Raw genomic sequence first — 15048 nt, 5'->3', positions numbered from 1 at the left:
GAAAATTAAAGTCAATGGAGAATTAACTATTTTAAATTAATGCCAAAACCTCAACAAAATTGCCCCTTTAAGCAACAAGTCAAAGTAGATAAAATTGTTAGATATTAGAAATGACAATGCTAACACATGTTATAAGAGTACTAGTTAAGCAATGTTGTTTTATTTCAAAAGTACAACTTCATGTTCATTCTTATTCTCATGAGTGAAATAGTAACATAATCGGTGTCGATTCGACTAAAATAAAAGAAAATAAATATGAGTTGAATTTTGAGACACTCATTTAATTTCCTTGAGAAAGTATTGGAACACCTACCAAAATGGTCCCCTTAGAATTTGCCCTTTGGAAAACATGTAATCACTTGTTAAAACATTGTGTTAAAATGTATTAACATACTTCATTTTAAGCAGTAAAAAAACTGCACTGCAAACATTTAACGATTGAACAATTTTGAAATCATGAAGCGACGATTCACGCCATTTGATGGTCTAACAGCTGCACTTTGAGGAACGTCCTTGTGAGGCACCGTTTTCCTTACTTGCGCGTGAGTTTCCGCTTCGTGTTGGAACATCCTAACCAGCTCTTGAAGCTCTAGTTTTCTCACTGTAACATTTTCTTCCATGATGGGTTTTTTCAGCCCAAGATAAAGCAATCCGATTCCAATTAGGACTGCTCCCAACACAACTAACAATACGGAGAAAAGAACAAACGCGTAAGGAGTTGCTGCGGATCCAGGTATTCCATCCACATTTATGCCGAATAGTCCAGTGATTATGGAAAGGACTAAACCGCAACCACCAAAAACTCCCAAGTTATGTGTAACTGTGAGGCTTTTGTCCTAAATTTAGAACCAAGAGAGTGAGTCCAAGCCAAGACCTATCTATGTCTAAAAATGGAATGAAAATTATCTGTAGAGATTATAAAACCTGCAACCATGCACGGACTGCACTTTGCATTACATCTTGGATTGTGAAGAGACGGCCTCGAACTGCTTCTTGCTCCCCAATCATTTGTCTTGTACTCTTCATTACTCCGGCCAGTAACGATCTTGTTACATTTCCTTTCAACTGTTGAAGAAGTTCAAACACAATTTCCTCTCGTGCATGGAGCGACCATTTCACTCTTATAACCTACTAGGTCATTCGAAAGATAAAACAACAAGTGAGAAATTCCAATGTACACAATTAGAAAATACGATTTTTGTTCAGCATTATCAACACCTGTACAATTTATAAAACTAAATAATATGTTTTTTGTAAGATTCCCAACAAGTACGGTATTAGTCATTCTGTGGTCTGGAAATTTACCTGCGTTGATAACCTTCTAATTTCCTGGTTCAATATTATAGTGAACAGATGCAAATCCTCTTGGTTTCTCCTAACAAGAAGGAAAAAAACATTGTATGTCCAAGTTATAAACAAAAAGGGATCGAATGATGAAATGAAATCCTATGTTACACTCATGTTATTGTGTTTAATGGTCAAAATCATACTCAATTACCTGTTCATAAACATCAATTCAACTTCATCAGCAGCCCCAAAGATGTGTTTTCGAAACAGCCTATGATATCATATACATTAGTAGCAAATAAAAAATGGAAGTGTAAATCAAAAGTATTGTAAAGAATACTAACCTATCATCCCATCTTGCAAGACGACAAGCTAGGTGTGCTACAACTTCGTGAATGCTGCGTGGAATGTTAGCTCCTCCACCAGCCAGAAGTTCCTGCAAAACACAGTTGAAAAGCAACTAATGATAAAAAAGAAAGAAAGAAACGTGATTTCTGAAAAATAACTGCCTGATTAACTTGGTGGAGCTATCTAACCTGAACTTCTAAAATACCTAAAACATTGATGTTTGATGCAGAGCCCTTAACATGCAAAACTGTGACCAGAAAGTTCTGTGCCTGCCATGCTCGTAATACAATAGGAATGTCATCTTCCTCAACAAATGGATCGCCTGCAGACTGCCCTAGAAGTTCAAATAGTAATCCACCAGCGACTCGAACAGGAACCTATCAAAACGATAATCAACATTGAAATTCTTCTATACGAAAAAATAGCAAATTTCAATGTAATATTTATATAACTAGTTTGTTTACCTCATACAGAAGGTGTTTCATCCGATCGCTTATTAACCTGCTTTCATCGTGCAAGGCAATACTAATAGCAGGATGTAACCACTGAGAGCTTGCAAGCCATGTAGTAACATACTGATGAGCAGCATCCAAATGACACCACCAGATCGGACCCGCCGGCCTTTCCCAGTAAGGAGTTGCTACATCTGCAACCGGAACATCACTTTCATCGTCGGTGAAATCATACTGCTGTGAAGCCCAGCTAGCATCACTATGCACTGCCTGGACAAGCTCAGAAACTCTAGCCCAACCAATTGGTTTCCAGTAACTTCTTGAATGACCCTCTTTCCCAAAACAGTTATTTTTATCGAATTCATCACAATCCAATCCCCCAGACGATTCCTCTACCGCAAAAGGTGATTCCTGAAAGCCGTTTCCACTAGTACTTTTTTTCAATGGATTAAGTTGATTGCCTTGAGAATCTTTTTTCTTGGCCACCTCCCTAACTGCTGCTGAGGAACGAGTCTTCCGAGAGCCACGGATGAACTCGAAAGCACAAATAAGTCCATCAGTCCAAAGTTCCCTTGTCTGCAAGTTAGTCTTAGAGGAGCAACAGACTGTATGATTCCGTTGCTCTTTCTGTTCATTATCATATGAAGCTGAATAATCTTCATTCACACCTTCATTCTCAAGCAAAGGAACCAAAGCCTCAACTACCATTGAAGCTCAATCACTAATTCATTGTAAAAAAAACATAAAATCAATGAACCATCACAAGAAACAAACAATGTATAATAACCTATGAAGCACTAACACCGAAACACAACATAAACACTAACAAGTCGACACCAATAATAATTTGAAAAGGTGTCGGTGCTACAAAGATAATAACTATGACTATGAGTGTATAATATATCTCATTACACACAACATAATAAATTAGTAAAAACTCATTCCATCCCTAATTATATGATGCACTTCCTATATTTGTAATATCTATACGAAAATATCAGGAAACACAAATTTGTATGTATTGAAAAGAGTGTAAAATGATAACATTTCTCAAATATAATGATTTCTATGGAGAGAATGAATATGAATGAATGAAAGAATCATAAGGTTGAAGGTTACCTTTGAATTTGGAAAAGGACGAGGAGAACCGAAAAGGAACACTACGGTGGCACGCACGTGATAGTCATCACATAGTAGTAATGTCAAACTATTATATTGTGCTACATGAACACTAGAATGTTGAAAATATATAATAGTATTATTTTGGGGATCAATGCCTCAAAAATAATTGACATCAAAATTTTAAAATGTAAAATAAATTTAATTGAATTTACTTAGAAAACTTTTTTTTTTTTTGGATATGTTGATAATATTTTATGCTCTCATTAATGGACATTCAACATTAATATTTTAAATTATAAATTAAAAATCAAATCTTTTATTTTTTAACGGTTTGATCAAGATCGGACGATTCAAGTTGTCCTGACATTGTAACTGCAGGATTCATTCGACTACATGGAATTCGAGTTGGTTTAATTACATCCAAATTTAAAACCTGACATTTAGTACTTTCTGATCTTATAGTTAAGATATCTGATGTAACATTTATGATAATATCCATTAAGTGTTCCCATCAAAGTGTTAACAGAAAATGGAACATTCAAAGTTAAAGGTTATGTGGCTCAAGAAAAAGGTCAAAACGGGGTCCTCTGTTCACACCATTGACAAACTAAACCCAATAATTTTACACCATATATTTATAATGCAGGTTATGATACAATTGGAAGTTGGAACAAGTATCTATATAATATGGTGAAGATAGTGTAGGTAGGTAGGTATGTAGCTAACAATGATATGAAAATAGTAATAATTATTTTACCATGAGATATCTGCTGTGTTGGGGAAGGTAATTGATATGAGGCAGAGTTAGTAGGAGTTAGGAAGAATAATGCAAAAAACTGCAATTTATGGTGTGGTTGGTGTAACTTAACTTCATCCTAAAATTGTGATCATTCTTTTCTACTCCTATAATATTTATTCTCATAATGCAACTACTTAAACCTTCAATATTGTAACAGGAAAGATCGATTTACTCTTTGTTACTACTTTTTTAATCTCCAAAAAACTATCTTATGTTTGGTGAAATGGAACACAAGCAAGAACAAGACAGTGGTAACCAGAATAATATGTCGGCTAATGGTATTGATGTTAGTCTTATATCTCCTAAAGTTCCGAAATCGGTTTCGCCAGTTTCTTCTGCAGCCGAGGGGGAAACGTTAAAGCGACCTCGTGGTCGGCCGGCTGGATCGAAAAACAAGCCAAAGCCACCGATCATTGTCACGAGAGATAGTGCAAATGCACTGAAAGCTCATGCTATGGAAGTAAGTTCCGGATGTGATGTGAATGAGAGTTTGTTAAACTTTGCGAGGAGAAAGCAACGTGGTCTTTGTATACTTAATGGCACTGGTTGTGTAACAAATGTAACATTGCGCCAACCGGCTTCGTCTGGTGCAATTGTGACCCTTCATGGTCGATTTGAGATACTCTCGTTGTTGGGGTCGATTCTTCCCCCACCAGCACCGCCGGGAATCACTGGCCTGACGATTTACTTAGCAGGTGCTCAAGGACAAGTTGTTGGAGGTGCTGTGGTCGGTGCTTTGATTGCTTCGGGACCTGTTGTCATCATGGCTGCATCGTTCATGCATGCTACTTTCGATCGTCTGCCACTGGAAGACGATGAACTTGCTGCTGCAATGCAGAACCAGCATTACCAAAATGGACGCACACAACATCATCTTGATATCTCTGACTTATATGCAATGCCACAGAACCTCCTCATGAATGGTGCAATGCCTCCTGAGATATACTCTTGGGCACCAGGGCGAAACTTGTCAAAAACCTGAAACTTAGGATAGCTATGATGTCACCATATCATATTCTTGTACAAGCAATGGTATAAGCAGGTTGACATTGCTAAACAAGATCATGTGCTTATTCTGTTGTATTACTATTATCAATTGATTTAACAAATAAATAAGTGCTATGATTTGAAAAACCATAAAGGTTATTTTTTTTTAGTTAGATTGGATATCATATATGGAACATCTGGTGTTAGAAAGCCAAAACTAAACATGCATGCAAATCCAAATAACAAGATGAACTTTCTTTTCCTTCGTAAATCTATAAGCTTCGGTAAATCCAAAATGCTTCTGAGTAACTGTATTAACATGTGAATTGAATATTTAGGTAGTGTGATTCTAATCTATTATAAATCTTCTCTATAGTATAGCTATTACTTCTATTTACAGATTGATGTTTCATAATCTCACCGATAATCAATCTTGAAATGCAAAACTGGAGTCATTCAGTAAGTGATAGATCTCTTGGGTCTTATGATGCAGCCTTCCCCCAGCTAGAAACTCATGAACTTCTCCATATAATTCAATGGAACTGCAACCTGGTTCTTTCTCTGTCGAGTTTTCCTTCATCAAAAGCCTTTGCTCCATTGCCTCTTCGAATTTGTTGGATGCAGCATGAACATTAGACATGAGTACATAACCACTCGCATCATTTGGATTTAACTCATAAACTCTTTGAGCAGCCCGTTTTGCAATCTGTACATTCCCATGCTTCCTACAAGACGAGAGCAAAGACCCCCATATAATGGCGTCTGGTTTTATAGGCATACCGTTTATAAGCTCTTCTGCTTCTTCTAGGAGTCCGGCTTGACCTAGCACATCAACCATGCAAGTGTAGTGTTTTATTGACGGTTTAATTTTATAATTATCCATCATCAATTCAAAATAGTCCTTTGCTTTGTCAACTGCTCCTAAATGTTTACAAGCAGTTAAAACACCAATGAAACTCACAGAATCCGGCTTTAATAATTTCAAAGATTCAAGCTTAGAGAACAACTCAATCGCTTCTCTTTCACGACCATTCATGGCTAAACCAATTATAATAGAGTTCCAACATGATAACCCTCTTCTAGGACACTTCTCAAACACTTCAATAGCATTTTCAATAGACCCACACTTGCAGTACATGTCAATTATTGCTGTGACAACAATAACATTCAGCTCAAAACGATTCCTTTTTATATAATCATGAACCCATTTCCCATGCTGAAGTGCTCCCAAGTGAGCACAAGCATTTAACAAGCTAACCATTGTAAACTCACTCGGTTCAATCCCCTCCTCTTGCATGTTATAGAAAAGTTCTAATGCCTCAGTTAACTTTCCATTCCTAACATATCCACTAATCATAGAATTCCAAGTAACTGAAGTCCTTGTAGTCATATTATCAAAAAGCTTCCTAGATTCATCAATCTCACCACACTTGGCATAACCCATAATCATAGAATTGAAAGCTACAGCATCATCAAGTTCAATTCTTTCATCAAAAACTCTCTTAGCTTCATTCAAAAGTCCACTATTAGCATACATGTGAATGATAGTATTATGAATAAACTGGTCCTTTTGAAGACCCAATTTCACAACCCTCCCATGAAGCTGAGATCCATGATAAGCATCATCACCCAACTGAGCATAAGCTTTGAAAACAGAAGGGTAAGTCAAATGCTGAGGCTGAATTTCAGAATACAACATGTCAACAAAAAGTGATATAGCAAATTGTGGGGTTGAGGTTCTTGAAAAGGCTCTTATAATGGTGTTCCAAGAAAAGAGATTTGGGTTTGGCATTCTGGTGAACAGTTTGTAGGCATAGTTAATGTTGCCAGATGGAGATGCACAGAAGGAGAGGACACGTGTGGAGGCAATTGAGTTGTGAGCAATGCCGGTTTTGATGATGTGGGGGTAGATTTGGTGGAAGTGTTTGATGGTGGTGGAGGGGTTTTGAAGCATGGTGAGACATGGGTGGTCAGAGAGAAATTTGGATATTGAAGGTGGTGGTGGTGGTGGTGGTGATTGAGAAAGAGCAGAACAATGAGGTAACATTGTTTTTGTGGGACTTGGTTGGGAAACGTTGAAGCAGATAACATGAGGAATCTGTAAGTCTGTAACTACTAAGTGTCTGTCAGTGACTAATTGCGTTATCTGCACCCCTACTTTCTATGGTGGATAATGGAAATTGTTTGATCATTGTAGCTTTTTTTTTAAGTTTGAGATTGAGGTGTGGTCTCGATATTTATTTTGATCTCCTAATTTAAAAAGGTTTATGTTGATAGTTGATACTTTAACTCAAAACATATTGTATTTCATTTTTGTCTAATTAACAATAAATTTTTGAATTTTTTTTAATTAGACAAAAAGAACTAATATGATACATTTTGAAGAGTTAAGGTACTGACTTAAATCTTTTTTAAATTAAGGGACCACAATAAACCTCGAGGTTAACATACGAGATCAAAAAAATATTAAGTCTAAACTTTTTTAATATTTACCTGTTTTTAACTTTTAATCTTATATTTTGAAAATCAAAATCCAATAAAACAACATCTTCATCTTCTTTCCCCAACCTGAACAATACTTCTTTCCCCAACTTTAAGAATGATACCTACTTCATCTTAGCTATCCGCCAATGTAGAACAACCACCAAAACAATCTTCTACCCAACTTTGTAGAACGAACATACATTTTATATTCTCACATTCAATCGCTCACGCTATTGAGGACGACATATGTTCCGTTACGGAACCAAAAATGGAGAGGATTGCGAAAATTGCGACCGAGCGAGGTTTTCAAAGCACTATGACCAGTGTATGCAGAAACGAGAGTCGAGACGTAAAAACGTTCGATTTTACGTTCCATTCACATGCAGCCGTGCTGCGAGTCTGTTGGAAACGGAAGAGTGAAACTTGGTAGAATCGTACGATTCATTCCAGCAAAAACGTTGGAACATTTTAAATCCAGCCGCCCCATTTTTTTGGGTTTTAAAAAAACCCTAATTTTTAGCTGGATATGGATCCGGGTCGGGTTGTATTAAAAAATAATAAAAATCAGCATTTGCAAACCTGTTGGACAGGATAACCGCTTGCAATTCTCAAAAAGTAACCGTTTGCCTCCATTAATACTATTGATGTTAGTATCAATATATCATCAATATAATAATTGTCTCAGACCTAAAATGAAAACTATTTGCAATAATTAGTGACCTAAACCTAGCCTATAATAATAATTATTATTCTCTATACTTATCTAATTCCTTTGCACGCCTCTAATTATTATTAAACCTAGCCTATAACAAAAACTTAGCCTCAACAATATATACAATTTCCTATTCTCCTATTCTTCTACATTATTTTATCGCTTCTCTTTATTTCAACTCTAAACAATATATGCAGCTTCATATTCTTCCTATTCATCTACTTCTCTGTTTTATCATTCTTCTGTTTCAAGTAGTTGTTTTAAGCTTGTTTACTTTTCTTTTTGTTTGAGGATTGTTTTTATTTTGAACTAAGTTTTTTTTGTTATTGTTTTGGTTATGAATATAGATAGTGAACTTATGAATTTTTGGTTATGATTTAGAACTTATTTTCTTTATATGTGATTATTTTTGACATGTGTATAAAACTATGCATATATAAATATATTTTTTATCAGTAGTAGAAACTTACGTTCCGTGCTACGTTTCTCGAGTTACGTTTTTTCAATCCTATACCGTTTCTGTGTAAACTCTAGAGTTTTTAAACACTGACTATGACAATGCAGCACTATGAGACTTAGGTTTTATGATTGAAGTTGTTATTTGTATTTATATTTCAAATTTAAGGATTTTGCTTTTCAATATGTTAGTTAAATTTCATTTCAATTTTGGAATTATGTTTTATAATCGATGTTGTCTTATGTTCTAGTATATATTTTAGAGGGAAAACTACGACGATTTTGTTGGTGTTGATTTGAACAATATTCATTTTATTGGTAGTGCACTACTACAATTAATAGATTTTGTGACAAAATTTCTAACTCAGCCAATATATAATCGAGGTATAATTCCTGGCACACCACATCTCCACAGGAGTCGCTAGCTCTCTAATGAAATCAAGTCTCGGATGCAGTAGAGCTAAAATCTCACCGTAGGAATAACTTTCATTTGTTTAAGTATCATTTATTCCCTCAGTTTTAACTCATATATAAGTTTCAAATCCTAACAACTACAATGAATGTTTTTATTTCTTTTTAATAATTTCTTTCATCTAAGCCATGTTTCACCACGTGAAATGTTAAACTTTCTCATCGATTATGATTTTCAACTGACGTGAAATAATTATATATATATATATATATATATATATATATATATATATATATATATATATATATATATATATATATATATATTAGCTTGTAGTTCTCTTCAGTTTCAGTTACCTAAAATAACACACATAGAACCCTAGTGAAGTTTATCATCTCCATTATTAACGAGAGCCATAAACACATATCATTCTCAACTCATTCACCAGTATATCGTAACTCCATATCTATATCTTCTACAACTCATAAAAGAACAAGGAAATATGAATATGATATGTTCGAGACTCGATACTTATAACAAGTAGAGACCAGAATTATTTTTTTACTTCTTCTTCACGTATCCGCTACATGAAATATCACAACTAATGTTACATTAATGTTGTTGTTGTTGGTATTTTTGTTGTTGTTGTTATTGTTGAGACCTTAAACCCTAAAAGTTTAATGTTGTTGTTGTTGTTTAGACTGAGATTGAATGTTATTTATTGTTGTTTTTGTTGACATAAGTACGTGATAGGTGTATTGTTGATGTTGTTGTAGTTTTGTTGAGATTGAGATTGTTGTTTAATTTTTTTGTTGTTTTTTAGATTGAGATCCAATGTTATGTCTTGTTGTTTTTGTTGAGATAAGTATGTAATAGGTTTATTGTTGATATTTTTGTAGTTTTGTTGAGATGAAGATTTTTGTTTTTGAGTTGTCATTTAATATTGTTGTTGTTATTTAGACTGAGATTGAATGTTATATGTTGTTGTTTCTGTTGAGATAAGTGTGTAATATGTTTATTGTTGATGTTGTTGTAGTTTTGTTGAGATGTGGATTGTTGTTTTTGAGTTGTTATTGTTGTTGGTATTGTAGTAGTAGTAGTAGTAATTGTTGTTTAGTTGTTCTACTTTGTAAAATTTCAAAAGCTATATGTTGTTGTTTAGTTGTTGTTATTGAGTATGATATTGAGATATTGTTTTTGTGATTCTTTGTGCATCTATCTTCTTGTTTCATCAAACATGTCAAGAGGACATTAGAGTGATAGAAAATACAATTGATTTTATTATATCGAATGTCGATCGTTTGTTACACTAACCCCTCTTTGGACATATAACTTATTAAATTGATTTTGAAAATAATAATATGAAAAATCATGTTTTATTAGAAAAACATATTACACTAATCAATGTTTTTCGAGCAGTCTGTAACTAAATATTCATCTCTCGTTCTTTAATGTTTAAAATTTCTCTCAATGCTTCTAGTTTTTTGTCAACTTTCTTCTATACATGTTCATTTTGCAAAGCATCAAATTTTATACTTTGAAGAATGAAATAATAGAGAAGAAATTTTTTAAGGAAGACGTGAAATATTGAATGAAATTCTAACCATTAAAGAACGAGAGTTGAATATTGAGTTACAAGATACTCGAAAATTATTGATTAGTTAAGTTGTTCTTCAAATATAACATAAATCTTAATATACTTTTCTAAATCAATTTAAAAGGTTATATGCTAAGTTGGGTTTGGTGAAATAAGCAATTCACATTAGATACAATAAACTTAATTGTATATTTCCCCTCGGTTAAATGAAAAAACCGAGGGGAAAGGTGTTTTCGCCATTTAAAAATTCTAACAAATTATTGAGGAAGATTTTCATTTTCATTATCACCTGGGTCTGAGCTTTTCCAATTCTTCACTAGCATAGCCAGCAGCTTCTCTTCCAAGATTAGTTGGATTCCTTTTTGAACTAGAACCTAAAAACTTCTTAGGAGCAAATAGATTGAGCTTGGATAAGGCTTTTGTATTCTATGTTTTTAGTACCTAATATGTTGAATCTCAGTGGTTTTAAATTTACCTCAACCCTCGTACCATGGATTGGTATATCCACTACAACTTTCACAAATTCATCATTTGCTTCAAGTGTTCTTTCTTCTCCATTGTCATCAAACCTAATTTTTATCACATCATCATCATCACTACTGCCATAATTATTTCCTTAATTGAAATGATCAACATTAGGCTTCAAATCTTGCTTAACATGTCTTCAACACCGTGTTCAACCCATATATGACCATCAATATTAATATTAAAATTGTGTTTGAAAATTTCTTTAACTTGTAAGTCATTATTGAAGCATAAATTCCCTTCATCAAGTCCTGGAATTTTTATTCACAATCTTAATCCTTCATAACCCTAATCTTTAACTAAGCTAACAACCTCAAAATAACTCCCATTATCAGGATCTTGGTCTCTTACAATTCTTTCATTCCCTCCATTGTAGAACATAAACTTATCATACACAAAGTTATATCCATGATAAAATATGATTTTGGATAGACACATGTCTACAATTAAACAAATAAACAAGGGTTAAACCATTTAGCTTACACGGTTTAATGAAGCTAATCTAAAAGACATTGTAAGATTACCCCCACGGTGAAATTTTCATTTTGACAGACCCAATACATTAAATAACTAGTTTTCTAAATCGCATGTATTAACACACATGGCTTTCGGACCACTAGAAAGTAAAGAAATGTATAAGGATTGTACCTTTTTGAAACCAACGGAGCTTGTTCTTCTTGTACTACACGACAAACAAAGATGTCCTAATATCAGCGCAACACAAATGTCAATGTAACTAAGGGAGGATAAACGAGGAAGTAGCCTTAACCTTGGACAAAATGCTCGGAGGATAAAGATTCAAAAGGCATTTTTGAAATACAATTTTTTAAAACAGCTTAACATTTCCATATTGTGGTCGAGGTCTTCAGTAATAATCTTAATATAGAGAAAACATATCATACCATAAAAGAAATACCAAATTAAATAAGCAAAACTCTAGTAACTTTAACTATAACATTTATATTTGAGATTTCTTCTCATGGATATTGATGAGGGGATCCTCAAGTTCCTGTTTACACAAATAGATGGCATCATTAGACATGATATACCAACAATAAAACAAATAGGTTCAAGACAAAATCATTCATAACCTAAAGTTGAGATATTTAGTATCAAAATTAAGAAAGATAATCAAACAGATCATGAAGAGGAAGGCATTTATAAGTGATTTGCTAATGCATTTCAAGTGGCTTTCCCTTTTTCTTCTACTGCAGCAACCAAAAACTTAATCCAAATCCTGAACCCTAAATGTCTAAAAGTAAGATTCAAAGAACACTAAGCATAAAAAACAAAATCTTTTTACCCGAATACAAAGGATGAGTATTTTCTCTATATATTTTCTCATAACCTGAAACAAATCATAAGAAACATCATTGAAAAACTAAACCTAGATATATATGACAGTGGTAAAATCAAATCGAATAGGAGATTTAAATAAACCTGCTCGCATCTTTTCTCGATATCTTTATTATCTCCGATATCGTCAAGAATGACAATGTCATATTTGGAAATTAAATTGGAGATTTAAATAAACATGCTCACATCAATCAAGGAAAGTCTACATTCTTTACCAAAACCAATAGTTCATGGACATCAACCAAAGAAGTTTATCAAAACTTGACTGGGCAATAAAATCATACAATAATAAAGCTAAACAGCTACCTTTTTGCAACAGCCAAATATTTCCTGATTGTGGCCGAGGACTTTAGTAATAATCTGAATATAGAGAAAACATATCATACCATAAAAGAAATACCAAATTAAATAAGCAAAACTCTAGTAACTTTAACTATAACATTTATATTTGAGATTTCTTCTCATGGATATTGATGAGGGGATCCTCAAGTTTCTGTTTACACAAATAGATGGCATCATTAGACATGATATACCAACAATAAAACAAAAAGGTTCAAGACAAAATCATTCATAATCTAAAGTTGAGATTTTTAGTATCAAAATTAAGAAAAATAATCAAACAGATCATGAAGAGGAAGACATTTATAAGTGATTTGCTAATGCATGTCAAGTGGCTTTCCCTTTTTCTTCTACTGCAGCAACCTAAAGCTTATTCCCAACCCTGAACCCTAAACATCAAAATACCCTAAACGTCAAAAAGTAAGATTCAAAGAACATTAAGCATAAAAAACAAAATCTTTTTACCTGAATACATAAAAATAGATCTAAATGTTGACCCATCATTGAGAATGTTAAACTTGATGTATGATTTCGTCACCTATTAAAATAAAAAAGGAATATGTAATAAAAATTTATGGGTATGCAGAAGAAGATTTTTGTGAGTAAATATAGAGGTTGTCAACGAAGAAAAAATACCATCGTAATCGGTTTCGTCTGAAAGTAGAAACCATCGTCTAAAAATAATTGGAACAATTTGAAGAAAAAACATATTGAACGGATGTAGCAGAAGAGAGAAACAAAGTGAAAATTTGTGATTATGGACATATATGAACTTTACAAAATTTGAAAAATTAGGATTTGTTGCAAAAGGAGAGATGAAGAAAGAGAAGAGAGAGATAGCAAAACCAAAACCTATTATTATAATAAGCAAATAGTGAAATAAATTTCAAAAATATTATGTAGGCAACATAAAATTGTTGTGCAATATAGTAGAAGCAAAAAGATTGGATTGTGTTTAAGGTATCCACGTGGCAGCTTGTAGAACCTGCAAGACAAATTGGTATTTTCAAGAACAATGAATTTTCTTATATTGTAGATTATAGCTGTTTAAAAAAACAAGAACCGAATCGAACCGTCGTGTCTAGTCGAATTGAAATTAAAATAATCGAACTATTATGTTTGGTTAGTGAATCAAACCATAATGCACAAACAGCTCTAGAACCGAACTGGAACTAAAGTCGAATTGAACTGAAACTAAAGTCGAACCGAACCAAAACTGAAAAAATGAAAAACACTTGAAACAAGTTTTTTTTTTAAATTGAAAAATAGTTTAACAGTTTGGTTTGGAAAAAATTGACTTATAATGGTTTGATACGATTTGAAATTTCAAAATGATATACCAAATCAATGATTTTGGTTAAATTCGGTTCTTAGTAAATTAAAACGGTCCGATTCAATTCAAATAAAATTTTACTGTAATTTAATTCGATTTAATTCGATTTTTTCACAGACTGTACTATGAACCGTCCCATAGATAATTACCAACAAAACATTGTCCATCGTGTTCTTACCTATTTTGACAGAATTATTATTTTAGCTTAATTCCTAAGTTCTATTCCCCGACACTCATGCTTAAATTTTACAAAGTGGCAAGTCAATTCCCATTTCTATATGTCAATTAATATGATCACTATTTTTCATGTTAATTTATTTCTTACCTTGAATTTAACATAATATAATTCATCAATTTTAGTTCAATCACTCAAATAAACCAGTTTTAGTGATTTCACTTTTCATTAATAACTCACATAATTAGCATCTATACATAAAGAGGAACACAGAGTCAAATCAATTTGATTTCTATTGTTTTCATTTTGTCAAGGATTTCCGTTGTTTTTAAGTTATGTCTTATATGTTAACTTTTAGTTGTCATAAATTTGGACTCTATTGACTCTCTTGTTTAATTTGTCTCACTGTGTACAACAAAACAAGATAAAATGTCTCATTGTGAAAATAATGTTGGCATAATCTAGTTATCAATCACATGATCAAGTAAGTTATGGTGGGAATTCAACGACTTTGTTACAACTAGTTAAAGAAACTTTGACTTATTATCTAACCATGAATGAACAAACAGTGACATAAGACATGAGCTGGGATGCAACATCATCTGTACCGTTCTTTACAACAGACATTGAAATCAGTTAAAGTGAATTTTTTTTCAGAAGTAAA

General features: G+C 33.1%; 3 protein-coding genes across 3 annotated transcripts; 1 reads left to right on the top strand and 2 right to left on the bottom strand.

Annotated features, from left to right (window-relative positions):
- Positions 1 to 138: 138 nt before the first annotated feature.
- Positions 139 to 3332, bottom strand: LOC131622021 (uncharacterized). Its single transcript, XM_058893071.1, has 8 exons — positions 3207 to 3332; positions 2100 to 2808; positions 1824 to 2012; positions 1632 to 1723; positions 1499 to 1558; positions 1306 to 1375; positions 925 to 1128; positions 139 to 836 (listed from the first exon to the last, which is right to left on the bottom strand). Exons 2-8 carry the CDS (start codon positions 2793 to 2795, stop codon positions 432 to 434), a joined length of 1716 nt encoding a protein of 571 aa, XP_058749054.1. The 5' UTR covers positions 2796 to 2808; positions 3207 to 3332; the 3' UTR covers positions 139 to 431.
- An 887-nt stretch (positions 3333 to 4219) lies between these two features.
- On the top strand, positions 4220 to 5154 carry LOC131622025 (AT-hook motif nuclear-localized protein 16). Its single transcript, XM_058893076.1, has one exon. The coding sequence runs from the start codon at positions 4220 to 4222 to the stop codon at positions 4988 to 4990; it is 771 nt and encodes a 256-aa protein (XP_058749059.1). The 3' UTR covers positions 4991 to 5154.
- On the bottom strand, positions 4849 to 7197 carry LOC131622022 (pentatricopeptide repeat-containing protein At2g42920, chloroplastic). The gene is made up of 2 exons (XM_058893072.1): positions 5417 to 7197; positions 4849 to 4986 (listed from the first exon to the last, which is right to left on the bottom strand). Exon 1 carries the CDS (start codon positions 7040 to 7042, stop codon positions 5423 to 5425), a length of 1620 nt encoding a protein of 539 aa, XP_058749055.1. The 5' UTR covers positions 7043 to 7197; the 3' UTR covers positions 4849 to 4986; positions 5417 to 5422.
- Positions 7198 to 15048: the final 7851 nt, after the last annotated feature.

This window comes from Vicia villosa, unplaced genomic scaffold (genome assembly GCF_029867415.1).
Source record: "Vicia villosa cultivar HV-30 ecotype Madison, WI unplaced genomic scaffold, Vvil1.0 ctg.000022F_1_1_2_unsc, whole genome shotgun sequence".
NCBI lineage: Eukaryota > Viridiplantae > Streptophyta > Magnoliopsida > Fabales > Fabaceae > Vicia > Vicia villosa.
This window is presented reverse-complemented; position numbering and strand designations above follow the sequence as displayed.